Here is a 24,934-nt window from a genome sequence, read left to right on the forward strand (position 1 = left end):
GTGTCACTGGTAGGAATTGACCTCCAGGCCAATTTGCTATGAGGACCAGCTGGGACTACAGTGGGAGAGCTGCTATGCAGGAGACACCCTTATGGAGTAGGACTTCAGTGGGGCTTTAGTGCTTACTGAGTCTGCCCCTTGAATGTGTTGCTTATGGATGTGTAGAGTTGTAATCTGATATGGTTTGACACTGATCACTGGGTACACTGGCTATTAGATCTCCAGGGAGGTGTAAAGTCAGCCACTGCTTGGAGCCACCAGCAGAAGCTACAGAGAGATCTTCAGATTCCTCCCTTTTTTATGGGGTTTGGAAGTGCCCAGAGGAGGCCCAGCTATGAAGGCTGGTACTGATGCTGGGTCTTAGGCCTTTTATTGATAGCTTTGGGGCTCCCTGACCCAGCCACAGCTTGGTTGAGATTTTCAAGGACAGGACATTCATATGCAAAAGCCACTGCAGGCAGCTTGGGTGGGATTATAAATTGGATGAGGTGGGGGTCTTAGGGACTCACCGGTGCAGAGCAAACAGAAATGGCTTCTAGTCAGCCCTGAGACTGGGGAGGTCCCAGCACAGGAACAATGATCCCTGTACCTCCATCTGGGAGAAAGCCATCCCAAAGTTCCTGCTCCTATGCCAGACAAATGTGTCCCTCAGATCCTCACCCTGGTGCTGGAGCTCAGAGGAAGTGAGACCTGTAAGTTCCATTCATGGTGCTGGCCTTTCAAGAGGAACAGCTGTGTCTCCAGCAGCCTTAGTGTCACTGAGCTCTAATCCGCACTGGTTTTTACAGCTCTGGGACCCTGGGCTGGGGGTCTTTGCTCCTCTGGGAGGCCTCTGCAGAGATGATCTCCCTCCCAATTAAAAAAGTGGCACACTTGGGTGCTGAACCCACCCATTCTGTGCCTCTGCACCTCCTACCAGTCTCAGTGTGCTTTCTTCTTTACTTCTCTAGTTGTAGGACTTCCATTCAGCCAGCTTTCCAGCAGTTCTGGATGATCATTGTTCTATGTTTTAGTTGGAATTTTGATGTGGTTGTGGGAGGCGGCGAGTACAGGCATTTACCCTATGCTGCCATCTTGGTTCCCTCTCCATGATAGTTTTTTTTATATTTCAGATTTTTCTTGTTTCTCAAGGTAGGCCTATTTGCTGTAAACTTCCTTCTTAATATTACTTTTACTGCATCCCAAAGATTTTGGTATATCATGTTCTTTTTTTCATTTATCTTTATGTATCTTTTGATTTATTATTTTATTTCTTTATTGACCCAATGGTTGTTCACTAGCGTGTTTTTTAGCATCCACATTTTTGTGATTTTTCCAGCTTTCTTGTAGTTGTTTTCTTGTTTTGTACAGTTGTGGTCAGAAAAGATGCTTGATATGATTTAAGCCTTCTTAAATTTATGGAGACTTGTTTTGTGTCTTAACATATGGTCTATCCTTGAGAATGTTCCATGTACACTTGAGAAGAATGTATTCTGTCTTTTGGGGATGGGAAGTTCTATAAATATCTGGTATAATGTGTCATTTAAGGCTGGTGTTTCCTTGTTGATTTTCTAGCTGGATGATCTGTTCATTGGTGTAAGTGGAGTGTTAAAATCTACTACCATTATTGTCATCTGTCTATGTCATATTTTAAGTGTGTTAAAAATTGCTTTATATGTTTTGTTGCTCCTAGGTTGGATGCATATATACTTAAAATGTTATGTCTTCCTGATGGATTATCTCCTTTATTATTATGAAATGTCGTCTCTTCTTACCTTTTTTGTCTTGAAATGTACTTTGTCTTATATAAATATGATTACACCTGCTTTTCTCTGGATACCCTTTGCTTGGAGTATCTTCTTCCACATTTTCACGTGAGCCTATGTTTGTCTTTGGAGCTGAGATGAATCTCCTGAAGTCAGCATATAGTTGGGTGTTGTTTTTTAATCCATCCATCTATTCTGTGCCTTTGGTGAGTTCAGTTCATTAACATTGAGGTTGATTTTTGACATATGAGGGCTTACTACAGTCATTTTATTTTTTGATTTCTGGTTGTTCCATATCTCCATTGTTTCTTTTCCCTCATGCTTCTGTTTGTTATTTTAGTTTGGTGGTTTTCTATGATGTTTTTGTTCATTTCATCTGTTTTTATATTGTCTCAGCTCTGGATTTATTTTGTGATTATCATGAAGTTTATGTAAAATGTCTCAGACAAAATAGTCCCTTTTCTTCTTATAGCATCTTATCTTCATTCACATACCGGTTCAGTTCTTTTCTTCTTCCCTTATTATATTTTTATTTTCAAAAATTATTTCATGTTGTGTATTTGTTACAGATTTATACTGTGTATAAATTGCAGTAGAGTTATTTATTTATTTATTTGTGTTAATCCTCACCTGAGGATATTTTTTTCATTGATTTTTAGATAGAATTGAATGGAGGGAGGGAGGGAAGGAGGGAGAGTAGCAAAGGGGGGGGGAGAAAGAGAGAGAGAGAGAGAGAGAGAGAGAGAGAGAGAGAGAGAGAGAGAAAGAGAGAAAGAAAGAAAGAAAGAAAGAAAGAAAGAAAGAAAGAAAGAAAGAAAGAAACAAACACATCAATGTGAGAGACACATCAATTGGTTGCCTGCCAGGGCTGAGGATCTAACTTGCAATCCAGGGATGTGCCCTTGATTGGGAATCAAACACATAACCCTTTGGTTTGCTTGGTCAGTGCTCTAACCACTGAGCACACTGGCCAGGGGTAGAGTTATTTTTAATGCTTTTTCACCCCTTTAACATTTATGTTATAATTAAGAGTTTAACACACTTTTTAAAACTTTTTAATTGAATTTATTTGGTTGACATTGGTTAGTAAAATTATATAGGTTTCAGATGTACAATTCTATAACACATCATCTGTATATTGTATTATGTGTTTACCACCTCAAGTCAAGTCTCCTCCCATCACCATTTATCTCCCCTTTTCCCTTGTCTTCCTCCTCCCCTCCCCCTTTCCCTCTGGTAATCACCATACTGCTGTGTCTATGAGGTGTGTTTTTTTTTCCCTTAATCCCTTCACATTTTTCACCCTGCACAACCTGACAGCTGTCAGTCTGTTCTCTATCTATAAGTCTGTCTCTATTTTGTTTATTAGTTCAATAAAGTGAAATCATACAATACTTGAATTTTTTTCTGATTGGCTTATTTCACCTAGTATAATGCTCTCCAGGTCCATCCAGGCTGTTGCAAAAGATAATTCCTTCTTTTTTATGGCTGCATAGTATTCCATTGTGTAAATGTACCATAGCTTTTTTATCCACTCATCTACTGATGGACACTTGGGCTGTTTCAAAATCTTGGCTATTGTAAATAATGCTGCAGTGAACATAAGGGTGTATATATTCTTTCAAATTAGTATTTGCGTTTCTTTGGATATATTCCCAGAAGTGGAATCGCCAGGGTATAAGGGAGTTGCATTTTTAGTGTTTTCAGAAAACTCCATACTGCTTTCCACAGTGGTTGCACCAATCTGTATTCCCAACAACAGGGAGAGTGTTTCCTTTTCTCCACATCCTTGCCAACACTTTTGGTTTATTGATTTATTGATGACAGCCACTCTAATCGGTGTGAGGTGATATCTCATTGGGATTTTAATTTTCACTTCTCTGGTGATTAGTGACATTGAGCATGTTTCCATACATAGATTGGTCATCTGTATGTCCTCTTTGTAGAAGGGTCTATTCAGGTCCTTTGCCCATTTTTTAAATTTGATTGTTTATATCTTTGGTATTGAGTTTTATAAGTTTATTTTTTAATCCTCACCTGAGAATATATTTTTATTGATTTTAGAGAGAAAAATTGATAGGTTGCTTCCCATATGCACTCCAACCAGGGAATGAACCTGCAACCTAGGTATGTGCCCTGACCAGGAATCGAACCCACAAAATTTGGGTGTGTGGGACATCACTCCAACCAACTGAGCCATATGGCCAGGGCAAGTTTTGGATGTTAACCAATCTCAGATTTATCATTGGTGAATATGTTCTCCCATTCAGCAGGTCGTCTTTTCATTTTGTTAATCATTTCCTTTGCTGTGCAAAAACATTTTAGTTTGATGTTGTGCCATTTGCTTATTTTTTCTCATTTCCCTTGCCCGAGGAGATACATCAGAAAAAATATTGCTAAGTTTTCTTCTGGGATTTATATGGTTTTGAGTCTTTAAGTCTATAATCCATTTTGAGTTTATTCTTGTGTATGGTGTAAGAAGGTGATCTAGTTTCATTTCTTCACATTTATCTGTCCAGTTTTCCCAACACCATTTAGTGAATAGACTATCTTTACTCCATTGTATGTTTTTTACTCCTTTGTCAAGTATCAAATGACCATACAGGCATGGGTTGATTTCTGGGCTCCCTTTTCTGTTCCACTGATCTATATGTGTTTTTATGCCAGTACCATGCTGTTTTGATTACTGTTGCCTTGTAGTATAGTTTGATATCAGTGGTGGGGGAATGTGGTGGGTGATGGAGATCTGGGTTCCTGATTGAGATCTGGGTTCCTGATGGAGATCTGGCTGCCTCCTGGTTCCATATGGCTGCTGGAGCTGCTGTGCTGTAGATACATTCTAGCTGCAGCTCTGAGGCTCTTGAGGCTCTGCCACAGTCAGTCAGGAGAGGGAGCTGGATTCTCAGGTGCCAAGACTGCTTCTTCTCCACTCTTACTCTCCATCAGACAGTAGTGTGGGACTGCACCCTGACGTCTCTACTGCTACTGCATTTACTGGGGTGGTGGGCTCAGCCATGATGGCAGGTACTGTCTTTGTCTTCCCTTTTGTCTCCCTTAGGTGTTCCAATACACCCACTTCAGATGTACCAATGTGTGGCTCCCTCAATTATGCTAGCGTGTTGAGCAGAGGAATCTTTGTTGGATTGTGGATATATGATTAGTTGTAGATTTAAAGTTTGTTACAAAGAGTTTTCTCATTTCACTGTGATGCTATTGTCACTCTAGATTTTGCTTTTTAACACAGATTGAATGTCTTCCTCTTGTTAATACATGCTTAGGTAAGTGTCTAACAGTTTCTCTTCCTGGAGGCAATCAGTGTTATCAACCTTTTGTATATCCTTCCAGAGATAATTATTGCATATATATGTAAACATGGTTTTATCCCATAGCAAAAATTATAGTATAATATACATACTTTTTACCGTACTTTTTTCCTTAACAGTATATCTTATCTGTCATTCCATACAGGTCTATTGTATTCTTTCTATGAGTTGTATAGTATTCAATGATATGGCTGTGCCATAATTTATTCTATCAGTCCCTTATAGGTAGACATTTAAAATTTAAAAGTCAGTTATTATTACATGTTGTAATAAACTCCCTATATATAAGCCTTCCCTGTATGTACATTCCTAGAAATTGAGTTGCTTAGTCAAAGAAGATGTATATATATTTTTCCATTTTATTTATTTTTAAATCTTTATTGTTGAAAGTATTACATATGTCCCCCTTTTCTCCCCGCATTGAATTCTTCTTGCCGGCCCACACCTCCCACCCCAGGCCTTTACCACCCTATTGTCAGTGACCATGGGTTATGCATATATGCATACCAGTTCTTTGGTTGATCTCTTCCCACCCACCCAATCTCCCCTGCCTTCCCTCTGAGGTTCGAGATGTATATTTAAAATTAGTATTTTAGTATTGAAATTTCTCTCATTTATGTGTGTTGTAATTAATCTACATTCTCTCCTTACTGTTTGAATTTTATTTTATATATTTTAACAGCTAAATTGAGGTATAATTCAAAACCACACAATTCATCTATTTTAAATATACATTTCAGTGGTTTTTAATATATTCACAGGGTTGTGCATCCATCACCACAGTTGATTCTAGAACATTTTTATTATCCCCAAATATGGCTGTTACCCTCCAATCTTCTTTTCTCACCCTTTTATCTAGGAAGCTACTAAACTACTTTCTGTATGTATAGATTTGTTTATTCTAGACATTTATCAAAAATGAAATCCTACAATATGTGGGATTTTGTGACATTTATTTTAATGCTTTTTGTTTTTCTTTTTGCTATATGTTTTATATCCCTTTTCCAGTGTTGAGGGATATATGTTTATTTTATGTGTGTTGAGGAAAACAATACACACACACAAAGAGTTGTGTGTGAATTGATTTAGTGGTTACTTTCAGATTTTTCTAAACCAATCTTTAATTCCTACTTATTTAATTGTCAGAATTAAGTCTGAAATGAATGGAATATTTTGGGTCTGATGTTTGCTTACTTTTTAACTTCATTTTAAGATGTGATGTTTAGCATACTTTCATCCTATACTGTTACTCCTATTAAGCCTTTTATTGGTATACTAGTAATTCTAAGCTGTTATGTCAGTGTTAATTTTATAAGAGCTTTTCAACTTAGAAACTGTCCTTGATTTTTGTATTATTTTTAGCTTGTCTACTTAAATTAAATTTAAATATATTAATTTGAATAAATATTAAAAGTTATCTCTACATTTATTGTTTTCAATGTGCACTATTCATGCTTTTATACTAAGACCTCCCTTAAGATTCTTTTAATTTATGATAGTTCCCCTTCTCTCTCCCTCCCTCCCCCCCATGCTATTGATAATTGAAGAAACTAGATCATTTGTCTTACAGAATTTTCCACATTCTGTATTTGGCTGATAGCTCTTAACTTCAGACTTTTTAAAATGGGGGCAGTGGCTTAAGAAGGAAATAATGCTGCAAATCACCTATTTCCCTTGATATACACCCTTATTTCCAGGGCATGTTATTATCATGATCAAAGTAATCTTCTTTACAGTTGTGATAATGTTGATGAGTCTTGAATCATGATTTGGCTTTGCTCTTTGTTGTCTGCCAAAAGTACTTATTCTAGAGTTTGGCAGAGGAATCAAGTCCAGTCTAAAGATATCATTTGAACTATCATGATGGTCATTGTAACAATTTTAGTATATGGTCAGGGCTTTAGTTTCATAATTCTGTTCCGCTCCATCTAATACAAACGTGACTGCTCTGTTCCTAGTCCTAAAGCTAATGAAGGATTATTTTTCATTATCTTGTTCTACTCCTAAGAATCATTTATATAGAAGCAGAGGCTAATTATTATTGACTCATCTGCTTTATTTTGCTAGGGAAAGACAAGTGAATACTTACATACATATATACATACATACATATATACTCACCACCTAGATTTGATAGTTATCATTTTGCTATATTTATTTTATCATCCATGTATCCACCCATCTATCCATATTACTTTTTTTGATGCATTTTAAAGTAAATTGCAGATGTCAGCACACTTTACCTCTTAAAACTTCAATATGCACATCATAAACATTATATTATTTTATAATTTGTATTTTTGAGGTATAATTTCATACATAGAAATCACAAATTTAATTGAACCATTGATGAATTTTGAATTTTGATGTAATCCAAACCTCTATCAAAATATAGAATATGCCCTAGCTAGTTTGGCTCAATAGATAGAGTGTCAGCCTGCGGACGGAAGGGTCCGGGTTCGATTCCTGTCAGAGGCACATGCTCGGGTTATGGGCTGGATCTCCCGTAGGGGGCATTCAGGAGGCAGTCGATCAGTGATTCTCTCTCATCATTGATGTTTCTATCTCTCTCTCCCTCTCCCTTCCTCTCTGAAATCAATAAAAATATTTTAAAAAACATATATAGAATATTACTTCACTCAGTAAAGTTCCTTCATATCCTTTCCCAGTCAGTGCTGCTCAGGTCAACCACTGATCTGAATTTTTTCATCATATTTTAGTTTTACTTGTTCAGAATTCAATATGAATGTAATTATACTATATGCACTCTTTTGCGTATTATTTTTTATTTAGCATAATGTTCTTGAGAATCATCCCTGTTGTTACATCTGTCAGTAGTTTTTAATTGTTTAGTAGTATTCCATTTTATTAGTATATGACAGTTTTGTTTTTTTATTCTTTTGCTGTTGGACATCTTGGCTGTTTCTAGTTTGTTGTATATAAAGTTGTTAGGGCCTTACTTATACTAATTACTAGAGGCCTAGTGCACAAATTTGTGCACCAGTAGGGTCCCTCACCCTGGCCTGTGGGATCGGGCCAAAACTGGCTCTCCAACATCCCCCAAGGCGTTCTGGATTGTGAGAGGGTGCAGGCCAGGCCGAGGGAACCCATTGGTGCATGATCAGGGCCGGGGAGGGACGTGGGAGGTTGGCCAGCCAGGGAGGGACTGTGGAAGGGCTCCAGGGGGTGTCTGGCCCATCTTGCTCAGTCCCAATCAGCCAGACCCCAGCAGCAAGCTAACCTACCGGTTGGAGCATCTGCCCGCTGGTGATCAGTGCATGTCATAGCGACTGGTGGATGGGCTGACTGTCTGCCCCCTGGTGTTCAGTGTATGTCATAGCAAGCAGTTGGGCAGCCTTAGCATGTCATTAGCATATTATGCTTTGGTTGAACAGCTGACCCGTCAACTGGACACTTAGCATATTAGGCTTTCATTATATAGGATTATATTGTACATATGTTCTTTATTTTCTTGGGTACATACATATGAGTGGAGTTTCTAGGTGATAGGACAAATATATATTTAGTTTCATAAGAAATTGCAAGACATTTTTCCAAAATGGTTGTCATTTTATACTCCTACCAAGATTTCGTGATAGGTTTTTTTTTTAATTGAAAAGAAAATATTATTTTAATCATCCTAGTGGTTGGATAGTGGTATTTGTGATTTTCATTTTCCTGATGACTATTTTTACTATTTCTTCTCTTTCAGACAGTTCGGCATGGTTTTCCTTATCAGCCCACAGCATTAGCTTTTGATCCAGTTCAGAAAATCTTGGCTATTGGGACGAGAACAGGTGCTATACGAATGTATCCTTAAGTTTTTGTTCACTACTTGCTATATTAACAATTACATTTCCTTAAGTATTCAGGTGAGTGAATATATTTGTAACCACATAAAAATTATTGTTTCTTTAGAACTAACAATTGTGAAAACCAGCATTGTCAGATTTTTTGGCCTATTTTTTTTTGTTTAATATTCTACTAGAGGCCCAGTGCACGGATTCGTGCACCAGTGGGGTCCGTTGGCCTGGCCTCCGCCCTCTCGCAATCCGGGACTCCTTGGGGGATGTCGGAGGCCCAGTGCATGAATTCGGCCCAATCCTTGCAGGCCAGGCTGAGGGACCCTACTGGTGCACGAATCTGTGCACCGGGCCGATTTCGGCCCGATCTAGGCAGGCCAGGGTGAAGGACCCCACAGTGCACATATCTGTGCTCCAGGCCTCTTGTATACATATAAGATTTTTGCCTAATCTCTTCCTTCCCTCCCTCCTTTCCTCTGAGATTCATCAGTCTGTTCCATGTTTCCATGCCTGTGCGTTGAGCTTCTGTCCCCTGGTGGCCAGTGCGCATCATAGCTACCAGTTGAACGGTCACTTAGGCTTTTATATATATATAGACTAGAGGCCCAATGCACAAAATCCATGCAAGAGTAGGCCTTCCCTCCCCTGGCTGCCAGCACCAGCTTCCCTCTGGCACCCAGGACACGGGCTTCCCTCACAGCCCTGACTTCATCTGGGAGGTTGTTCAGAAGGACATCTGGTCTAATTAGCATATTACACTATTATTATTATAGATTGCTTTCAGAGAGGAAGGGAGAGGGAGAGAGAGATAGAAACATCAATGATGAGAGTCATCGATTGGCTGCCTCCTGCACGCCCCCTGCTACCTAGCCCGCAACCTTGGCATGTGCTCTTAACCAGAATCGAACCTGGGACCCTTCACTCTATAGGCCGATACTCTATTCAGTGAGCCAAACTGGCTAGGGCTGGCCTATCTTTAATGTCTGTGAGATGAGTATTTATATCCCTTCTTTAATTCCTGGTATTGGTAATTAGTGTCTTTTCTCCTAATCAGTGTGGATAGAAGCTTATCAATTGTATTGGTTTTCAAAAGACCCAACTTTTGGTCTGATTGCTTTTTTGTATTGTTTTTCTATATTCTGTTTCATTGATTTTACTTTGATTTTTAAAATTTCCTTATTTTGCTTAACTTTGGGTTTAATTTTATCTTTTCTGGTTTCTTAAAGTGGAAATTGAGGTCACTGATTTGAGAACTTTTCTTCTTTTCTAAAATATGCTTTTAGTACTGTATATTTCTTCCCAAATATTTATTTAGTTCCATCCCATTTTTTAAAATAACGTTTTTATTTTGACATAGTTGCAGGTTTAATTGTAGCTATAAGAAATAATACAGAGAAATTCCATGTATTCTTTACCCAACTTCTGTTAGTAACATCTTATTAAACTATAGTGTAATATTACAACAAAGTTATTGATATTGATACACTCAAGGTACGGACCATTTTTATCATCACATTGATTTCTCATGTTGCCTTTTTGTTGATGTTGTTTTTAATCCTCATCTGAGGATATTATTTCCATTGATTTTTAGAGAGAATGGAAGGAAGGGAGACAGAGAGAGAGAGAAACATAGATGTGAGAGAGATACATGGATTGGTTGCCTCCCGCATGCACTCCTACTTGGGCCAGGGGTTAGCCTGCAGCCAAGGTACATGCCCTTGACTGGAATCAAAACCACAATCCTTTAGTCTGAGGGCCTATGCTCTAACCAGTGAGAAAAATTGGCCAGGGCTTCATGTTGCCCTTTTTAAAAATTATGTTTTCATTGATTTCAGAGAGGAGGGGAAAGAGAGAGATAGAAACATCAATGATGAGAGAGAATCATTGATTGGCTGCCTCCTGTACACACCCCACTGGCAGCCCAGGCATGTGCCCTAACCAGGAATTGAACCATGACTTCCTGGTTTATAGGTCGACGCCCAACCACTGAGCGCATGCCAGACAGGCTTATGTTGCCCTTTTATTATAGTCATACCCTAGCTCTCCAATTCTCCCACTCCCACACATGACTCCTGACAGTCACTAATTTCTTTATTTGTCTGTTAATTCTATCAAATTCTGAGAGTAGGGTAAATTTGATTCTCCAACTCTGTTTCTGTATATATTTATTTTTCTTTCTAGTTCTATTAGTTTTGCTTTCTGTTTTTCGGAGCTCTGCAGTTTGGTGTGCACATATGTATGACTAGAGGCCCAGAGCACAAATTCATGCACAGGTGGGGTCTAGCTGGCCCGGCCCCAATCGGGGCGGATCGGGACCAGGCCTGTCGGGAGGAGGAGACAGCAGGAGGTTGGCCAGCTGGCCTGCCCCGATTGGGGCCTGATCAGGGCCAGGATGGCAAGGGGGAGGGGCTGCTGGGGGTTGGCCAGCCGGCTCTGCTCCTGACCGGAGTGGGGGGCCAATCGGGGGCAGAGCTGGCTAGGAGCAGGGGCCGCGGGCCGATCGGGGTGGTGGGGGCCCATCGGTGATAGTACTGGCTGGGGGGAGGGGCTGCAGGTAGTTGGCTGGCTGGCCCCGCCCCCATTTGTGGAAGAGGACAACCAGGGGTAGGCCGGCCAGGGCAAGGGACTACAGGGAGGTTGGCTGGCCCCGCCCTCGATCAGGGTAGGGGGGGCTGATCAGGGACAAGGCCGGCCAGGGGGAAGGGTCATAGGAGGTTGGCCGCCAGCCCCACCCCTGATCGGGGTAGGGGAAGCTGATCAGGGATGGGGATGGCCAGGGGGAGAGGCTGTGGGAGATTGGCCGCTGGCCCCACTGCCGATCGGGCCAGGTCACTGGCCGCAGTGGGCGTCATAGCAACTGGTCATTATGGTTGTTCTGGCGTTCCGGTTGCTGGCTTTTTATATACATAGACTAGAGGCCCGGTGCACAAAAATTTGTGCACTCGGGGAGGGGGAGGGGTCCCCCAGCCCGGCCTGTGCCCTCTCGCAGTCTGGGACCCCTCAGGAGATAACGATCTGCTGGCTTAGGCCTGCTCCCGGGTGGCAGAGGGCAGGCCCAATCCCTAAGTGCAGCCCCTGGTCAGGCTCAGAGCAGGGCCGATTGGGGAGTTGGGGTGCCGCCCCGTCATGCACAGAGCAGGGCGGATCGGGAGGTTGCGATGCCACCCCTAGTCACGCTCAGGGTAGGGCCGATTGGGGGGTTGGGGCACCGCCCCCTGTCACACTCAAGGCAGGGTCGATGGGGAGGTTGCGGCGCCACCCCCTGTCATGCACAGAGCAGGGCCGATCAGGGGGTTGGGGCGCTGCTCCCTGTCACTCACAGAGCAGGGCCCATCAGGGGGGTTGGGGCTCCATACCCCTGTCACACACAGAGCAGGGTCAATCAGGGGGTTGGGGAGCTCCCCCCTGTCATGCACAGAGCAGGGCTGATCAGGGGGTTGAGGAGCTTCCCCCTGTCACTCACAGAGTAGGGCCGATAGGGGAATTGGGGCACCGCCCCCTGTCACACTCAGGGCAGGGCCAATGGGGAGGTTATGGCTCTACCCTGTCACACACAGAGCAAGGCCTGTGGAGGGGACTTGGGGCGCCACCCTCTATCACCCACAGAGCAGGGCCGATCAGGGGGTTGGGGCGCCACCACTGTCACACTTGGGGCAGGGCCGATGGAGAGGTTATGGCTCTACCCTGTCACACACAGAGCAGGGCCGATCAGGGGGTTGGTGTGCTGCACCCTGTCAAACACAGAGCCGCAGGGCAATCAGGGGATTGGGGAGCTCCCCCCTATCAGGCACAGAGCAGGGCCTGTGGGGGTGGGGGGTTGGGGCGCCGCACCCTGTCACACACAGAGCAGGGCCAATCAGGGGGTTGGGGAGCTCCCCCCTGTCAAACACAGAGTCGCAGGGCAATCAGGAGATTGGGGAGCTCCCCCCTATCAGGCACAGAGCAGGGCTGATCAGGGGGTTGGGGTGCCTTCCCCTGTCATGAACAGAGCAGGGTGGATAGGGAGGTTGTGGCCCCTCCCCCTGTCACACACAGAGCCCCAGGGCAATCAGGGGGTTTGGGCGCTGCCCCCTGTCATGCTGATCCCGGTGCCGGGAGGCATATTACCCTTTTACTATATAGAATAGAGGCCTGGTGCATGGGTAGGGGCTGGCTGGTTTGCCCTGAAGGATGTCCTGGATCAGGGTGGCGGTCCCCAATGGGGTGCCTGGCCAGTCTGGGTGAGGGGCTGAGGGCTGTTTTCCGGCTGGCGAGTGACTAAAGCTTTCAACCGCTCCTTGTTTTCTTTTCTTTTTTTGATTCTGGGCCAGCTTTAGCTCTGAGGCCTCGCTGCTGAAAACATCGATACAATGTTGCGGTCCGAGCCTGGCTGAATGGAAGCTGGTTTTGGGGTTTTGTTTAGCTTCTTATTTGCAACATAGTACATAGTTGCTTAGAGTTGCAGCTGAGAGGCCGGCAAGTGAGGCGGGGAACATTGGAGTCCGCAGCAAGCAAGCCTCATGTTCGCTTCAGTGCTTGGCTGCCGGCCGCCATCTTGGCTGACAGTTAATTTGCATATACTCACTGATTAGCCAATGGGAAGGGTAGCGGTCGTACGCTAATTACCATGTTTCTCTTTTATTAGTGTAGAAGATTGTCATGTCTTCCTGGTAGATTGATTCCTTTATCATTATACTAGAGGCCTGGTGCACAAAATTTGTGCACTTGGGGGGGGGGCGGGGAAGGGGGGGGTCCCGCAGCCCAGCCTATGCCCTCTCGCAGTCTGGGACCCCGCGGGAGATAACAACCTGCTGGCTTAGGTCTGCTCCCGGGTGGCAGAGGGCACACCCAATCCCTAGGTGCAGCCCCTGGTTTGGCTCAGAGCAGGGCCGATTGGGGAGTTGGGGCGCTGCCCCCTGTCATGCACAGAGCAGGGCGGATCGGGAGGTTGCGATGCCACCCTCAGTCACGCTCAGGGTAGGGCCGATTGGGGGATTGGGGCACTGCCCCCTCTCACACTCAAGGCAGGGTCGATGGGGAGGTTGCAGTGCCACCCCCTGTCACACACAGAGCAGGGTCGATCAGGGGGTTGGGATGCTGTCCCCTGTCACTCACAGAGCAGGGCCCATCAGGGGGGTTGGGGCTCCGTACCCTGTCACACACAGAGCAGGGTCGATCAGGGGGTTGGGGAGCTCCCCCCTGTCACGCACAGAGCAGGGCCCATCAGGGGGTTGAGGAGCTCCCCCCTGTCACTCACAGAGCAGGGCCCATCAGGGGGTTGAGGAGCTCCCCCCTGTCACTCACAGAGCAGGGCGGATCAGGAGGTTGGGGCGCTGCACCCTGTCACACTCAGGGCAGGGACAATGGGGAGGTTATGGCTCTCCCCCGTCACACACAGAGCAAGGCCCATGGAGGGGGGTTGGGGCGCCACCCTCTATCACCCACAGAGCAGGGCCGATCTGGGGGTTGGGGTGCCACCACTGTCACACTCAGGGCAGGGCCGATGGAGAGGTCATGGCTCTACCCTGTCACACACAGTGCAGGGCCCATGGGGCAGGGGGCTTGGGGCGCCGCCCTCTATCACCCACAGAGCAGGGCCGATCAGGGGGTTGGGGCGCCGCACCCTGTCACACACAGAGCCGCAGGGCGATCAGGGGATTGGGGAGCTCCCCCCTATCAGCCACAGAGCAGGGCTGATCAGGGGGTTGGGGCACTGCCCCCTGTCACGCTGATCCCGGTGCCGGGAGGCCTCTCAGCTCTGCTGATCCCGGTGCCGGGAGGTATATTACCCTTTTACTATATAGAATAGAGGCCTGGTGCACGGGTGGGGGCCTGCTGGTTTGCCCTGAAGGGTGTCCTGGATCAAGGTGGGGGTCCCCACTGGGGTGCCTGGCCAGTTTGGCTGAGGGGCTGAGGGCTGTTTTCAGGTTGGCGGGTGACTGAAGCTCCCAACCGCTCCTTGTTTTCTTTTTTTTTTTTTCATTCTGGGCCAGCTTTAGCTCTGAGGCCTCGCTGCTGAAAACATTGATACAATGTTGCGATCAGGCTGGCTGAAGCCCGGCTGACTGAAAGCCAGTTTCTGGGGTTTTGTTTAGCTTCTGTATTTGCTACATAGTACATAGTTGCTTAGAGTTGCAGCTGAGAGGCCGGTGGGGAACGTTGGAGTCCACAGTCACTGGAGCAAGCAAGCCTCTCTGTTCACTTCAGTGCATGGCTGCCGGCCGCCATCTTGGCTGACAGTTTATTTGCATAAGGATATGCTGATTAGCCAATGGGAAGGGTAGCGGTCGTACGCTAATTACCATGTTTCTCTTTTATTAATGTAGATAACATCTTTGTCTCTAGCAACTTTCTTTGCTCTGAAATCAACTTTATTTGATATTAATATAGCACCTCCTGCTTTTTAAAAAATAATGTTTGCATGATGTATCTATTTTAATTCTTTTATGTTAAACTTACTATGGCATTGTATTTGAATTGAGTTTATTATAGTCAAGATGGATCATTTTTTCTGTTTTATTCTTTTTGAGGTATAATTAACATATAATGCTGTGTTTGTTTCAGGTGTACAATATAATGATTCGATGTTTGTGTATATGTTGAAATGATCACCACAATAAGTCTAGTTAACAGGCATTACCGCACATAGTCACAACATTTTTCTTTTGTGTTTTCTATTATGTTAGTAACTTTCAAATATACAGTACAGTATTATTAACAATAGTTACCATGCTGTGCATTACATCTCCAGATTTTATTTATTTCATAACTGGAAATTTGTACCAACCACCCATTTGTACTCTGTATCTATAATTTTGGTGTTTTGGGTTGTTTATTTGTTCTTTTGTAGATTCTACACATGTGAGATAATACAGTATTTGTCTTTCTCTGTCTGACTTATTTCACTCAGCAAGATGCCTTCAGTGTCCATCCATGTTGTCACAAATATTGTCCTTCTTTTTGATGGCTGAATTATATTCCATTGTAGGTATATGTACCACATTTTCTTGATTCATTCATTTATCAGTGAATACTTTAGTTGTTTCCATATCTCAGCTATTGTAAATAATGATGAATTGAATATGGGGATGCATGTATCTCTTCAAGAGAGTGATTTCATTTTCTTTCTGGGACTGCCCCAGGGGCTGGGGCTATGTAAAGGGCCCTTTCAGGATCTCTGGGGGCACAGACAGAAATTTATCCTGTTTGGTGCCTGTGCCAGCAGGCCTGGTTGACACAGAAGCTCAACATAGGCTGAGGCAGGGGGCTAATGAGTTAACAGAGCCATTTCAGAATCGAATCTATAATTTTATCAAATTTGGTAGCCTTACCTCTAGGGCAGTGGTTCTCAACCTTCCTAATGCCATGACCCTTTAATACAGTTCCTCATGTTGTGGTGACCCCCAATCTTAAAATTATTTTCGTGGCTACTTCATAACTGTAATTTTGCTATTGTTATGAATTGTAATGTAAATATCTGATATGCAGGATGTATTTAGGCAACCCCTGTGAAAGGGTCATTCGACCCCCAAAGGGGTCGTGACCCACAGGTTGAGAACCGCTGCTCTAGGGGCTTCCACACTGCAGCTGAGACAGGCTGGAGCTGGTTCAAAGGCTACTTCTGAGTCCACAACCAGGACCAAGGTCTCTATGCCTATTTCCTGATCCATTCATGGGCTTGACTACTCTGGGTCCCTTGGTGTATGGTGTTTGCTGGTGACAAATCCAAATCCAAACTGGGCTGTAACCACATTCTCAGGTGTACAGAGCTATTTCCATATCGTTTTGGAGATCTGGGTGTCAGTCTGCCTTCTCAAAATGGCTCTCTTCATTCTGGGACTGCCCCAGAGTTTCACAATCTACTTGAATCTAGCAGGCTTCCATGAAGGCCACTTTGTCTGTGTATGGATGCCAGATTATTTTTGTTGTGAGGGACATCTTATTTGGCCATTTTGCTGTTATCCTGTGCTATATAATGCAATTTGCATTAACAAAGACTAAAATTTTCAACTCTTTATTTTCAAAAGTTAGGATAACTGAAAAGCAAAATATCAGTTATTAGGTAAGTTAGTTTATTTTTTTCTTGCTAGAAGAAGTGCTAATTAAAATGTTAGAATCCTTGACTTTTATTTATATTAGACTTGGGAGACCTGGTGTTGATTGTTATTGCCAACATGAAAGTGGTGCAGCTGTCCTGCAGCTCCAGTTCTTGATCAATGAGGTAAGGATTTTCTTTTTACTATTTCTCTCTCTCTCTCATACTGCATTCATTGATATAATCTTTTTATATTTTGATTCTAAATCAGCGGTTCTCAACCTGTGGGTGACGACCCCTTTGGGGGTCGAATGACCCTTTCACAGGGGTCACCTAAATACATCCTGCATATCATATATTTACATTACGATTCATAACAGTAGCAAAATTACAGTTATGAAGTAGCAATGAAAATAATTTTATGGTTGGGGGTCACCACAACATGAGGAACTGTATTAAAGGGTTGCGGCATTAAGAAGGTTGAGAACCACTGTTCTAAATGCTTAAAGACATATATGTATATAGTATTATTCATGGGCAAAGTTTTCCTAAAAACGGTACTCCAGTGTTTGTCAGTTTATTAAATTTTAAAAGAAAAAGTTGTATATCTTAGAAGATCCTGTTATTGTGATTGTGTAGAATAACTTATAGATTATTTAAATGTTTTTTTAAATATTACTGAAATATTTCACTTGCTTCAGTGACCATAAAACTTTTATTCTGTACATTCTCTGCCCACCAACTTAAGTTTTATAATCCAGCACTAGTTTCATGTTTTGTCTTTATCTTCCATGAAATAATCTTTTCACTTATGTACCTATGGGCTCTTTTATATGTGTGTATCTCCATGTGCATATGTTGGTATATGTATGAATTTGTATATATTTATGTATCCATAGCTATTATGACCATTGTTGCCTGCCCTACGCATATTTTATAAACCTATGGTGATTAGGAACTCCCTAAGACAAAATATTTATTTATAAAGTTCAGAAAGGTTGAAGATCTTCCATTATTTGAGGGCTAATTAAGTCCATCTCAACTCAGATTTTTATTTTAATGGGAAGATGTTTTATTTAATTTGAATGGTCATCTCATAGCCTTTTATTTTTTAAAATATTTTTAATAGATTTTTTTAAAGAGAGAGTAAGGGAGAGGGAGAGAAACATCAATGTAAGAATAAAAACATTGATTGGCTGCCTCCCGCACACCCCCTACTTGTGATTGAGCCCACAACTCAGGCATGGGCCCAGACCAGGAATGGAACTGGCAACCTTTCAGTGCCCAACCAACTGAGCCACACTGGCCAGTGCATAGACCTTTTTAAAAAAATATTATTTTAATCCTTCAATTACAGTTGAGTTACAATATTGTATTACTTTCAGGTGTACAATATGGTGAGTATACATTTCTATAACTTACTAAGGGTTCAATCCAATAAGTCTAGTACCCCTCTGACACCATACATAATTATTATTATTAACTATACTGAGTGGCCATATTATTATGACCATCTGACGTTTGTAGGCTAATTAGCTATAATTTCGCGCTGAAGTTGCTAGAGGGCCAGACCATTCTAAATAGGGAATCAGGTTGTTTACCACAACATTAGAAGTGATTTTTTTCTGAAGATATGGGTAAACAATGCGATTTAACAGCCTTTGAACGTGGGATATATTTGAACGTGAGTGGCCAGATTATTATGACCATCCCATCAGTACTTCGTCGGGCCACCTTTTGCCTTCAATACTGCGGCGATTCTTCTTGGCACTGATTCCACAAGATGTTGAAAGGTGATGTGAGGAATCTGACACCATGCCTGATGAATAGCACTGTCCAGTTCTGTGAGATTTGATGGTTGTGGAACCAGCTGCCTAATGGCTCTTTTAACTTCGTCCCACAAATATATATATGTATACATACACACACACACACACACACACACACACACACTAGAGGCCTGGTGCATTACTATGTGCATGGGTGGGGTCCCTAGGCCTAGCCAGTGATCAGGGCCAATTGGGGCCAACTCACCCAGTCCTGATTGGGACCAGGCCAATCAGGGCCTGCAAGTAGGGGGGAGGGAGGGGCAGAGGGGTCGAGAGAGGTTGGCTGGCCAGAGGGGAGGAACTGTGGGAGGTTGGCCGGCCATAGGAGATTGTCTGTGGGAGCACAATGACCACCATGGGGGCAGCTCCTGCGTTGAGCATCTGCCCCCTGGTGGTCAGTGCACATCATAGCTACTGGTTGTTTTGGTCGTTCGGTCATAATTGTTGCTTAGGCTTTTATATATATAGATATGGTATCTGCCATATTAAGTAGAAAATAGCCTACTGTATTTGAAATAGGATTTATTTGTATTTGGAGGTTTTGTATAAAAAGAATCTCAACAGTATTTTTGAAGTTGTACTGAATTCTAGTTGGAAAAATGTTTTCTTTTATTGTAATTTTTTTAAAATTATAGATGAAACTTCTGAACTATAAAAACAGTCAAATTATACCAAATATACTTTTTAGGAAGAGTATATACTTTTCAACTATAGTATATAGGAAATTCTTACAGATGGAGAATTTTATATGACTAGATTGAATTTTAAAACTACGTTGGATATTTGCTTCTTTACAAAGCTATATAGTACATGTGTGAATAGTAGAAACAAAAACATTAAGTTTTTTTCAAAGACAATAGAAAAAAGCCTTAAAAGTCACAGTGATGCTTATTATAATTATTCCTTTCTTTTGGTATATGCATATTCCTTGAGCTAGTCATCCTGATTAATCTCTATGCAAAGTTACTTGTTTCTTCCACTTCAGCATTCTTATCCTTCCTGATTGAAGTATGTGCAGTTGAATTTCCTTGTATTTCTAGGTTATATAGATACAAATAACTCTTCAAGCAGTGAAAAATTCAGTAAATTAGTTTGCTGTTTTTCCTTCATAAAAATTCCTAAGTTAAATAAATCACTTGCTAAATTTGTCTTCTTTTTATTCCAGGGTGCTTTGGTCAGTGCAGGTTCAGATGATACACTTCATTTGTGGAACCTTAGACAAAAAAGACCAGCTATTCTTCATTCTCTTAAATTTAATCGAGAACGGTAAGAATGTGTGAGTTAAACAATTTATTAATGTACAATAAAATTACTTCCTAAACAAATTATAGGTTAACTTTTCAAAAATCTTTTTTCATAATCTTAATAGCTAGAAATAACCTAATGTTTATGATTATTTTATAATAGTTAATTTTCATAGAAAATTCATAGGTCATATAGATTTAGTCATCTACTAACGATAACTTCTAACATTTTTGTTCTCCTTGCTAAAAAACCAGGGTTCTGGAAAGGGATCTGAGGCTGTTAAGCCACAAGGTGTACCTAAAAGTTAAAAAACAAAACCTTTTCTTCTTTTAGATGTCTAAAGAGCACAAAATTGATCCTTCTTTTTTTATTGCTGCATGGTATTCCATGGTGTAAATGTACCACAGCTTTTTTATCCCCTCATCTATGATGGGCACTTAGGCTGTTTCTAGATCTTAGCACTTGTAAATTGTGCTGCTGTGAACAAAGGGGTGCATATATCCTTTCTGATTGGTGTTTCAGGTTTCTTGGGATATATTCCTAGAAGTAGGATCACTGGGTCAAATAGCAGTTCCATACTTAATTTTTTGAGGGAATTCCATACTGTTTTCCATAATGGATACACCAGTCTGCCATTATGTCTGTCAGTAGTGTACTAGGTTTCCGTTTTCTCCATATCTTCACCAACCCTTATCATCTGTTGATTTGTTGACAGGTGTGAGGTGATACCTCGTTGTTTTTGCTAAGCAACATAAGCCAGTCAGAGAAAGAGAAAGACAAGTATCATATGATCTCACTCATATGTGGAATCTAATAAAATAAACTGTTTAACAAAATAGATCCAGAGACATAGAATCATGGAACAGATTGTTGAACCTCAGAGGAAAGGCGGGGTGGGTGGGTGGGAAGAGATCAATCAAAGAACTTGTGAGCTTGTATGCATAACCCATGGACACAGAGAATAGGGTAGTGGAGGCCTAGGATGGAGGTGGTGGGGAGGAAGGCTAAAACAAAATAAGAAAAATATATCCTCGGGTGAGAATTGAAAAAGAAAAAGCACAAAATTGAAAAAAATACAAATCTATTATAAACGCTTCTCACCTGTTGGCGGGGGGGTAAATGTACAAACTTGAATTTTCTTCCAATAGCTTGGTCTCGTGCTCAGAAAACATGAAGGCTTATTATGAAACTCTAAACCGTAGGCTGCAGATAGAGAAAGGGTGTCACTTGGACCTACCGGCCAGTGCTTAATTACCTCAATTGAGGTGGGTTTAATTGGAAGTAACATAAAAATGCAAACTGACAGATTTTGGAAAAATTTAAGTCATAGGAACTTTGTATGTGTTGCCTATTTTCAATGCTTACAAAAATATGATATATATCTTTTTAAAAAATGCATTATCTTAAATTTGAGAATAAACATTGACACTCTTGACTAGAGAATAATCATTCACTATCACAATTTGTACTATAAACTAGAGGCCCAGTGCATGAAATTCATGCACAGAGGGGGGGTGTTCGACTATGGGATTGGGCCTAAACCGGCAATCAGACATCCCTCTCACAATCCAGGACACTGGCTCCTAACCACTCACCTGCCTACCTGCCTGCCTAATGCCCCCAACTGCCCCCCCCGTTAGCCTGGTCACCCCCAACTGCCCTCCCCTCCCAGCCTGATCTTGCCCCTAACTGTTCTCCCCTGCCAGCCTGATCTTGCTCCTAACTGCCTCTGCCTTGGCCTCCACCACCATAGCTTTGTCAGGAAGGAAGTCGGATGACGGCTGGTTGACCTGGTCTAATTAGCATATTACCCTTTTATTAGTATGGACTAGAGGCCCGGTGCACAAAAATTTGTGCACTCGGGTGGGTCCCTCAGCCCGGCCTGTGCCCTCTCGCAGTCTGGGGCCCCTCGGGGGCCCCTTCCCCTGGCTGCTGGCACCAGTTTTCCTCTGGCGCCCGGAAGCCAGGCCTTTGCTCTTCGCCAGGAGGGGCTGGTGCGGCAAGCTTCGCTCTTTGCTCTTCGCTCTTCGCTCGCTGCTTGGGCCCCGGGGGCGGGGCCGGGGCTGGGGCCGGCGCAGTGGGCTTAGCGCTTAGCTCTTAGCTCGCTGCATGGGCCCCGGGGGCGGGGCCGGCGCAGCGGGCTTCCCTCTTCGCTCGCCACGCCGGCCTTCGCTCGCTGCTCCTGCCCGGGGCCAGCGGGTTTCGCTCCGTCGCTTGGTGTCTACATATGCAAATTAGCTGCCATCTTTGTTGGCGGTTAATTTGCATATCGTGCTGATTAGCCAATGGGAAGTGTAGCGAAGGTACGGTCAATTTCCATGTTTGTCTATGATTAGATTAGATTTTAGTGTTTTTTCTTTATTTATTAAAGCACCTTCAGCCCTAAGACAGCAACCAGCCTTTGTTTTTTGAAAATTAGATATTTAAGCTTCTTTGGATGATGACTCCTGTCAAATCTGATTTTAAACCTAAATATGGAAGAGAAACTTCCATAGTGCATGATCTGAAAAATGAATAAGGTCAAACATTCACATTTTATGCATATTAACAGCCCTTGCTATCATTAATCATAAATTGTCTAATGTTGGGGAAAGCGTAGAGACATTTTATATGGCTTTCAAGTAAAATTCAATATGTAGGTTATGATATACAGACCTTAAATTACTTGTATTTACTATACAAGAGTTTATTTTTTCTATCTGTGGTGTTATGCTTCATATTTCTCTAGTGTCCTTGATTTTGTCTCCTTTGATTTTTGGTTTTCCTAATAACTTTTTATATTGAGATTTTGGGGTTATAGTTTTTCCCGAGACTTCAATTCTCTTCTAGCTGTAGTAAAGGTATTGATTTTCAGTTTATTAGGCCTTTCTCTTCTACATTTTAACCATTGAGTTTTGAGAATTTTACATTTTATTCTAGATAAATTTTCTAGTCCTTTGTTGGATATGTAGTTTGCAAATATTTTCTTCCAGTCAATAGTGTGTCAAGACCCTTTTAATAGGGTCTTACATAGAGAAAATATTTTAAATTTTTATGAAGCCCAATTTATTAATTCTTTAATTATGGGTCATACTTTTACATAAAATCTAAAAGTTTGTTGCTTAGTCCTAGTTCCCAAGAAGTTTCTCCTATTTTTTAAAAGTTTTATATTTGATATGTAAATGTATGCTCTGTTTTGAGTAAATTTTTGTGTAAGGTTTGAGGTGTAGCTGGAGATTCATTTTTGTCTCAGTAGATATTCAATTCTCCACTACCATTTGTTGACCTCTTTCATTCAGTTGCCTCACACATTTGTCAAAAGAATGCTGGATATATTAAGTGGGTTTATTTTTCTGTGTTCTCTGTTCTGTTCAATTGTTCTATGTGTCTATTCCTCTGCCAATGCCCCACGATTTTGATTATTGTAGGTATATATTAGGTCTTGAAATTTGGTAGACTGATGCCTCCTACTTTATTCTTCTTTTTCCCAAATGCTTTAGCTATTCTAGTTTCTGTGCCTTTTCATACAAATTTTAGAATAAGCATATCTACAAAAATGTATTTTTAGAGTTTTATAAAAGCATGAATTAACATTTTTATTATACAGTGGGGCCTTGACTTATGAGTGTCCCGACCAATGAGTTTTTCGAGATATGAGCCATCTCTCAGCCAATTTTTTGCTTTGAGTTGCGAGCTAAAATTCGGGTTATGAGCCAGCTTCAGATACCCCACCACTAGTTGGTGCAGCGAACGTCACAGTAAACGCCACAACATCAGCCCAGCATCACGTGTCTCACTCGTTCACAATTGATTTGACATACGAGTAATTTGAGTTACGAGCTCCGTCACGGAACGAATTAAACTCGTAAGTCAAGGCCCCACTGTATTGAATATTAAAATCCATGAACAAAGTATATCTCTTAGATCTTTTATTTCTTTCATGTGGGTTTTGTGGGTTTTAGCATATAAGTTATATAATTGCTTTTTATATTTCTGTCTCAGTATATTGCATTTTATGTGATTTTAAATGGTACTGCACTTTAAATTTCAGCTTTCACATGTTTCATGTAAATATATAGAAATACAATTGAGTTTTATATGTTTATCTTTCTTATATGATGAAATGTTGCTGAACTCATATTAGTTCTAAGAGATTCTTTATAGATTTCTTGGGATTTTCTAAGTAGACCATCATGTATGTCATCTGCAAATAGGGAAGTTTTCTTTCTCTCCGACCTACATGCCTTTATTTCCTTTCTTGCACTGGCTAGAACTTCCAATATTATGTTGAAGAAGAGTATTCTTCACTGCCTCCACCTTTATTGAGTTAAAATAGACAAAAAAAAAATGAATGTCTTTAAATTAGACAGTTTGTTTTTCTTTTAAAAAATATTTTTATTGATTTCAGAGAGGAAGGGTAAGGGAGAGAGAGATAGAAACATCAATGATGAGAGAGAATCATTGATCAGCTGCCTCCTGCATGACCCACACTAGGGATTGAGCCCAAAACCCAGGCATGTGCCCCAACTGGGAATCGAACCATGACCTCCTGGTTTATAGGTCAACGCTGAACCACTGAGCAACATTGGCAGGGTCTGGTTTTCTTTTTTTATTGTCTTTATCTGATTTTGCTCTCAGGTAATCTTATCTTCATAGAATGAATTAGGAAGTTTTCTCTGGTGTTTCTGGAAAAGATTGTTAGAATTGCTAATTGTTCTTTAAATGTTTGTTAGAATTCTCTAGTGATGAAACCATTTGAGCCTGCAGATTTATTTCTTTTATGAAATTTAAAAATTATTGATTTTGCTTAATTGTTTCAGGACTAATCAATCTATTTCAGATTTGGAGAGATAGTCTAATCTGTGCTTTTTGAGGAAATGGCCCATTTTATTTAATTTGTAACATATACTTGTGTAGAGTTGTTATCATCATGTTCAAGCTTGTATGATCAGTCATTCCTTATTTTATTCTTACTATTGGTAAATTATCTTTTTTT

General features: G+C 41.8%; 1 protein-coding gene across 7 annotated transcripts in view; it reads left to right on the top strand.

Annotated features, from left to right (window-relative positions):
* STXBP5L (syntaxin binding protein 5L) overlaps positions 1-24,934 on the top strand; it is a 221,634-nt gene that overhangs the window by 26,354 nt on the left and 170,346 nt on the right. For all 7 annotated transcript variants that reach the window (XM_070406280.1, XM_070406286.1, XM_070406282.1 and 4 more), the window contains exons 3-5: positions 8,781-8,878; positions 16,990-17,071; positions 19,880-19,980. In XM_070406280.1, the coding sequence (XP_070262381.1) occupies positions 8,781-8,878; positions 16,990-17,071; positions 19,880-19,980 (281 nt within the window). The remainder of the gene's footprint in view (positions 1-8,780; positions 8,879-16,989; positions 17,072-19,879; positions 19,981-24,934) is intronic.

The sequence above is a fragment of the Myotis yumanensis genome, unplaced genomic scaffold, assembly GCF_028538775.1.
Source record: "Myotis yumanensis isolate MYYU_CA2020_CCGP unplaced genomic scaffold, mMyoYum1.0.hap1 SCAF_2, whole genome shotgun sequence".
Taxonomy (NCBI): Eukaryota; Metazoa; Chordata; class Mammalia; order Chiroptera; family Vespertilionidae; genus Myotis; species Myotis yumanensis.